Here is a 7702-nt window from a genome sequence, read left to right as displayed (position 1 = left end):
CAAGAAGAAAAGAAGGAAACTGTTCAAAAGAAAACAACAGAAACTGTTCAAGAAGTAAAAAACGGAAACTTTTCAAGAAGAAGACAACGGAAACTGTTCAAGAAGTAAAGAACAGAAAACCGTTCAAGAAGTAAAGAACAGAAACTGTTCAAGAAGTAAAGAACAGAAACTGTTCAAGAAATAAAGAACAGAAACTGTTCAAGAAGAAGAAAAGAACAGAAAATGTTCAAGAAGAAGAAAAGAACGGAAACTGTTCAAAAAGAAAAAAGAACAGCAACTTTTCAAGAAAAAGAAAAGAACAGAAAATGTTCAAGAAGAAGAAAATAACAGAAACTGTTCAAGAAGAAGAAAAGAACAGAAACTGTTCATGAAGAAGAAAAGAACAGAAACTGTTCAAGAAGAAGAAAATAACAGAAACTGTTCATGAAGAAGAAAAGAACGGAAACTGTTCAAGAAGAAGAAAAGAACGGAAACTGTTCAAGAAGAAGAAAAGAACGGAAACTGTTCAAGAAGAAGAAAAGAACAGAAACTGTTGAAGAAGAAGAAAAGAACAGAAACTGTTCAAGAAGAAGAAAAGAACAGAATCTGTTCAAGAAGAAGAAAAGAACAGAAACTGTTGAAGAAGAAGAAAAGAACAGAAACTGTTCAAGAAGAAAAGAACAGAAACTGTTCAAGAAGAAGAAAATAACAGAAACTGTTCATGAAGAAGAAAAGAACGGAAACTGTTCAAGAAGAAGAAAAGAACGGAAACTGTTCAAGAAGAAGAAAAGAACGGAAACTGTTCAAGAAGAAGAAAAGAACAGAAACTGTTGAAGAAGAAGAAAAGAACAGAAACTGTTCAAGAAGAAGAAAAGAACAGAATCTGTTCAAGAAGAAGAAAAGAACGGAAACTGTTCAAGAAGAAGAAAAGAACAGAAACTGTTGAAGAAGAAGAAAAGAACAGAAACTGTTCAAGAAGAAGAAAATAACAGAAACTGTTCATGAAGAAGAAAAGAACAGAAACTGTTCAAGAAGAAAAGAACAGAAACTGTTGCAAACACTTTCCTTCCCTTCAGTTAAATGATAAGAAATACACTCGTGCACGTCACTGAGGCCTTTAGGTGCACGTCACTGAGGCCTTTATGTGCACGTCACTGAGGCCTTTACGTGCACGTTTAGGTGGGGTTGAGACAGTTGGATGTTGGAAACAGGAGGATTTCTGCTGTCCTCACTTTGAGGTTAAATTTCCTTTTTAACACACATTGAACATGGAAACAAAAGCAGTGCCAAGTACTGATGGCAGATACTCACACTTTTACTGTTAAACAGGTCTGGATGAGCTGTAGTTTCCTGTAAGTGGGTCCAAAATAACACCATGCTGTGTTTCCTGAGGCCTCCACCCTTCATCATGAACTCTCACACGTTTACAGTCCTTAAAACTCATAATTTCTGAACTACGGAAACCTGAACAGGCCAAAACTTCACAAGAACAGTTCAGAACTGAAACACATCTGTTAAACATCTGTCTGCAGAGAGTTCAGCTGTGAGCTCAGTTTTACTCAGTAGGTTTAGTTCATCCTGTTGGTTCCAAAGTAAGAAGCCGAGCATCTTACCTGCGGTGAGGCCAAAAGTGTCCACAAATACAAATGTCCCGTTTATCTTCTCAGCACAGAAGTACAGCCTGCAGTCCTCTGCTGAGATGGTTTTAACCACGAGTCTGTTCTCCAGGATCAAATATTTAGTTTGAAAATCAGGAGAAAAGTATTCAGGGAGAGAAGAAAAGGTGCGTCCGATACCCGCTCTGAACTGACTGTGGATCTGCATGAACCAGTAGATGTCATTTTCTTTCCTGATGGAGCAGGTTAAAGTGACATCCTGACCCAGTTCTCCTCTGACCTCGGTCACCTTCTGGGCCTCTGAACAGACCAGAACCAGCAGCAGCAGCATCCACAGCAGATCCATGATCAGCATCAAACACTAAAGCAGTCGTCTGCAGCCAGCTCAGCTCTGATGAGAGGCCGTCCAGAAAGTGATCTTTACTTCCTGTTTCACAGGCTGATGAAGCCGAGCGGAACGACTGATAACAAACCACAAAATACCAAGTTAGGGTGGAAGTGAAACCTGTTCACCAGCAGACCTGCGGCAGGAGTCTGAGGCAGAGGTTAGCTTCACACATCATTTCAGAGGTTTTGTCTTGGAATCAAACTTTGGCTTTTATCACAACTAATACTAGTCCTGGGCCGAATGTCATAATCTGAACCCTAAAAGTGGTCAAGATTTTAGGATGGTTTCTGTCTCATTTTTCTTATTTTATCACCAGTATGAAATGCCCTATTTTACAGGCATGACTTTAGATTTGATCAAGTAGTTCCTGCCTGCTCGCTCTGCCGCTGACTCAGATCCTTGCACCACAGCCAGCACACTCCCCTCCATCTTAGATTCCCTCTGGAAATAAGTAAGGACACAGAACCACTTTGGACGGTTCACTAACTTGGAAAATCCCTCTGACCTCCTCCCACAGAGTTCCACAGTCAGCTCACAGTCCACATATAAATACATTTTTATTACTCCCATCCTCCTAGTCTTCAGTGTCTGCCCGAGTCCGTATTTTCAGGCAGCGAGTCATTCATCACATCTACTAGGAAACAGCAACAAACACAAAGAATTTTGAATAATTTTCCATGCAGAGTAAAACATGTGAGAAAGTGAAATCTACACTTACATAAATCCATCCATTTCCTCCTACATACCAGGGGCGGATTGAAGGGGCAGCAGTCTAAGCAGAGTTCCCCAGACGTTCCTCCTCCCAGCCACCTCCTAAAGCTCTTCCACATCATGCCAAAGTCAGCTGAGATACATAATCAGCTCCAGCAGATCCTAGGTCAACCCAGAGCCCCCCCGCCCAGTGGGATAGTTACTGCCAACCTGGAGAGGGTAATCCACCCTTTTCTTACTTGGAGGTGCTAATTCTCCTGCCCACTGTTTCTCGTTTGGTTGCAAATTGCTCCAGTGCCTGTTGGAAGTCTCTGCTCAATGAAGCCAACAGGACATTATCATCTGCAAAAAAACAAAGACGCCAACTGAACAGGACGCCCTCCGACCCTTAGCAGTGCATTGAACTTCTGTCTATAGGAGTTACGGACTGGTAAGGAGTCTAACTTGGTCAATTCAGACTCCCAATCCCTCGTAGAATGTGAGAAAATGAGTGATTATCTCACAGATAGGGTCCTCAACCGGGCATTCCCAGTTCACCCTGATCACCTGGTTGAGCTCACCAGTCCGGCAGCCCCTGGAACCCCGATGGAACCAACAGGTGATGATCAGCTGACAGTCTCTGCCCCTCTCTTCACCCGAGTTTCCAAGACATACGACCATAAGTCCGATAAGACACTGCACCCGACCGATAACATTCCTCCACGTGAAAGTGGCAATCTGTTGATTCCTCCGATTTAGCACGACCAAGGCTTAGCCTCCGGCGAGCTCACCCCCCAGGAGTGGTTCCACTCCATCGAGGTCTTTATCATCTCTTTTAGTCTGACCCCTCCCCTCAGACCAATGTGCCACCATTGAGCCCAGCAACACAGTTCTCAGGGTCATGGTGATACTGTAACCCTTCCACCACGTTAAGGTGTCGATTCTACAGAGGGGTTTCTGAGCTGGTTCTAAGGTTATCTAGCTCCAGCTCTGAACCAGAACTGTTACAGCCACAGTTGGAATAGTGTAAGAGTGACCCACAGGTTTGCTCCTTTTCACTGGATCTTCGCAGCTGAATCCATGATACTGTAGGCCGTCAGCATATGAACCTGGTCTAGTCCAGTCAGATGTTTCTGAAGTTCTGCTGAGGTTCGGAGCAGCTGCATCACCTGGAGAAAGATCCTCTTCATCTGTACCAGACTCCAGTTTTGTGGAAAAGCGTGTCCATAGTGCCCAGACACAAAAGTGCTGATATTTCTTTTAACTCAACCTCAACTCACCGTCCAACATCTAAACTGTTGGACTGTCGATGCGTCCATCGAAGCTTCACTTGGAGTTGATCCACTTCGATGTTTGGAAATGTCTTTAATGATGGAAAATTCAGTTTCAGAGCTGAAAGCTGAAAGAGTTTGTCAGAGGAGATGTGAGTTGGCTGATATCCCCTCAGGCGAGGAGTTTATCTTCAGCTGACCTGACTACAGTGGTGTACTGTGAGGATCTCGTACTCTTATTCAGCAAAGGTTGACTCTTTCAGTTCATCCATGAACTTTGAATTATTCATATTTATTCATATGATCTTCTGAGGCAGAATTTAATCATCTGGAGTTCTGATTCAGGGCCTGAATCATCATGTTTTCACTGAATTCACTGCCACTGCCGCCCCATCCTGTAGTGCTACGATGCCCTCTGCTAGTACTGGTACTCTGACACTCGTAGCACAACTGATCCAGATGTGGGTCGTGTGAACCAGAGGCTGAACCGTCCATTAAAGCACGAAACGTTCTCCCAAACTGCATTTAGGTCGACCAACACTACAACCAAGGATCACCACTGTGTTGTGTAAGATAATGAAATGTTGAACACTTGCAGTCACCTTATATGCAGATGACACTGCTCTTTAACTCTTTGTTGATACGAGATCTCACGGATGGGTTTAAAGTACTGAGTGAAACACTTTGACTGCAGAGCTCAACTCCAGCTTCTTTTTCATGGTTTTTAAATGAAGACGAGGGGCTTTTTGGACGTTTTTCCACCACGAAATACAACATAATGCAGTTGTTCAAAGGAAATATGCTCATATTCTGTTTGGTCTTTCTAAAAGTTTTATTTAGTTTAATTCATTCACTTTTTTAGTTTATTCTGTAGACATTTCCAACTCATATTTATGCTGAATCATGTTAACATCAGTTTTTAAGTCCTAGACGTGTGTTGGATTACAGGTGAACAGGAAACAAACAGTAACAGCTGATATGTTGTAAACAGGAGGAGAAAAACTAGGACAAGTCAAACTTTCATCAATTAAAGGTGATCCAATCACAGCAGACCCCAAACAGCTCAGAGTCCAGCAGGTTCACTTCCTCAGAGGAAAGATTCTAACTTACTGAGCTAAATCTCACAGAAGATTCATTAAAGTCTACGTTTTCACAGACCTTCCATCAGTTGGATCTGGGTTTGAATCCTGGGATGGGAAAGGAGAAGGTAACTTCTCATGTCTCCAGCCGTCCACTTCATCAGCTGCTGGCTCAGCTGGGGACCCTCTGGGTGGTTTCACTGCTTTCAGTGTCGGTAACATGGCGGCAGGAGCAGCTGCTGTGGACCTGTGGACTGTCCATCATCTCTGGGTCCTCACAGGTGAAGCCTGGAGGCTGGTTCCCCCTGCTGCTGCCTCTCCTCCTCATTAGATAGGAACACATCAAACCTGCCGGCAGATCATCAGGTGAGTCACAAACACACTGAACAGGTCAGATCAGGTCTGTAACTTCTGGTCTGAGCTGGACTCTGGACCTGCTCGACTTCCCCATGTGATGATTCCAGATGTGCACATCCTTTTTTAGCTTTAAGGACAGGCGCTGAAGCGGTTTTAATCCTTTTTCAGTCAGCTGACAAACTTCCCTGTAAAGCCTAAACTCACCTGTTTAAGGGCTTAACTGGAGAAATATTGTGTCCCTTTGGTCTAAAAACTGCTGATATTTGACATTTATGAGTTGTTTTTCAGTCTGATCTCTGCACTGCGTGATGGAGACTATATTCCTATTGATAAGGTGGAGAGAGCGCACCGACTACCTCATTAATATCAATCAAAGATCTGACACAAGACCAGTTTTTCATCACCTAAAAGCTTGAAGATCTTTTTCTACATCCAAACAGACAATAAAACCAGTGTTAATGAGCAGGAGGGCTGATGTGCGGTTTCTGCCTGTTCAGGTCTAACACCTGCGTCTGAGCGGAAGTCACGGTGCAGCAGCTGCTGGTGTTTCTAAGGCTGCTGACCACAGAGGCTGCAGAGCTTCAGAGCAAGCTGCACGCTTACCTGAAAAGACCGAAAACAGGACGGCTTTCAGAATGAATGAGCTCAACACGACATGTTCGCTCTGAGATGGACTGCAGGACGGATTCTGGTGGTTCGAGTCACTGGACGGAGTAACAGGAACATCTGGATAATCGGACAGAGTAACAGGAACATCTGGATGAAGAGAAGTGACAAAGATCCACAGAGAAAACGAATGAGTTTGATTTCAACATGTCTGAGGTCCTCACAGATGATCAGCTTTATGTTTGTGACGTCAGTCTTTCTGCCTCTGTGTGTAAAAACAATCCGAAAAATTTAATTTTGAGGCTCCATGGACCAGAAAAGTGGGACAGATGTTGTGTTCTTTCAGAAAGTGACTGAAACTTCTGCAGGAACCGTTCAGGAAGCTGTAGGATCAGGATGTAGGTTCTGTTCTACGCCACCTAACAGGTCCAAATGCTGTAGCTTTAAAGCTCTGTATTAGTGCCATGAGGAGGTTCTGACAGCAGCCACTGGGTGTGATGGAGTTGCTTTTTACAGACTGAAGAAGTCTTTAGATGTGTTCAAGAAGAAAAGAACAGAAACTGTTCAAGAAGAAGAAAAGAACAGAAACTGTTCAAGAAGTAAAGAACAGAAACTGTTCAACAAGAAAAGAACAGAAACTGTTCAAGAAGAAAATAACAGAAACTGTTCAAGAAAAAAAAAAGAACAGAAATCGTTCAAAAAGAAGACCTTTGTTAGGAGTTCGCTCTGTTTGCCACTTTACCAGCATCACATTATTCTAATCACACATCTACACTTAAGCAGCATCAAAGTAAGGAAGCCGAGCATCTTACCTGCGGTGAGGCCAAAAGTGTCCACAAATACAAATGTCCCGTTTATCTTCTCAGCACAGAAGTACAGCCTGCAGTCCTCTGCTGAGATGTTTTTAACCACAAGTCTGTTCTCCAGGATCAAATATTTGGTTTTAAAATCAGGAGAAAAGTAGGAAGCATCAGAGGAAAAGGTGCGTCCGATACCCGCTCTGAACTGACTGTGGATCTGCATGAACCAGTAGATGTCTTTATTCCTGATGGAGCAGGTTAAAGTGACATCCTGACCCAGTTCTCCTCTGACCTCGGTCACCTTCTGGGCCTCTGAACAGACCAGAACCAGCAGCAGCATCATCCACAGCAGATCCATGATCAGCATCAAACACTAAAGCAGTCGTCTGCAGCCAGCTCAGCTCTGATGAGAGGCCGTCCAGAAAGTGATCTTTACTTCCTGTTTCACAGGCTGATGAAGCCGAGCGGAACGACTGATAACAAACCACAAAATACCAAGTTAGGGTGGAAGTGAAACCTGTTCACCAGCAGACCTGCGGCAGGAGTCTGAGGCAGAGGTCAGCTTCACACATCATTTCAGAGGTTTTGTCTCGATTGACTGGTGAACAGAAGCAGGTGTAAAAGGTAATAAAATTAGAAATTTCCCCACTCTGGGACAAGAAGAAAAGAAAAGAAACTGTTCAAGAAGAAAAAAAATAACAGAAACTGTTCAAGAAGAAAAGAAAGGAAACTGTTCAAGAAGAAAAAAAATAACAGAAACTGTTCAAGAAGAAAAGAAAGGAAACTGTTCAAGAAGAAAAAAATAACAGAAACTGTTCAAGAAGAAAAGAACAGAAACTGTTCAAGAAGAAAAGAACGGAAACTGTTCAAGAAGAAAAGAACAGAAACTGTTCAAGAAGAAAAGAACAGCAACTTT

At 43.0% G+C, this 7702-nt stretch overlaps 1 protein-coding gene across 1 annotated transcript; it reads right to left on the bottom strand.

Annotated features, from left to right (window-relative positions):
- Window positions 1–5195: 5195 nt before the first annotated feature.
- LOC140291279 (uncharacterized) lies at window positions 5196–7256 on the bottom strand. Its single transcript, XM_072379405.1, has 3 exons — window positions 6799–7256; window positions 5984–6136; window positions 5196–5371 (listed from the first exon to the last, which is right to left on the bottom strand). The coding sequence occupies exons 1-3, from the start codon at window positions 7151–7153 to the stop codon at window positions 5196–5198; spliced, it is 684 nt and encodes a 227-aa protein (XP_072235506.1). The 5' UTR covers window positions 7154–7256.
- Window positions 7257–7702: the final 446 nt, after the last annotated feature.

This window comes from Leuresthes tenuis, unplaced genomic scaffold (genome assembly GCF_036924035.1).
Source record: "Leuresthes tenuis unplaced genomic scaffold, fLeuTen1.0.hap1 SCAF_1, whole genome shotgun sequence".
In the NCBI taxonomy this organism is placed as follows: domain Eukaryota; kingdom Metazoa; phylum Chordata; class Actinopteri; order Atheriniformes; family Atherinopsidae; genus Leuresthes; species Leuresthes tenuis.
This window is presented reverse-complemented; position numbering and strand designations above follow the sequence as displayed.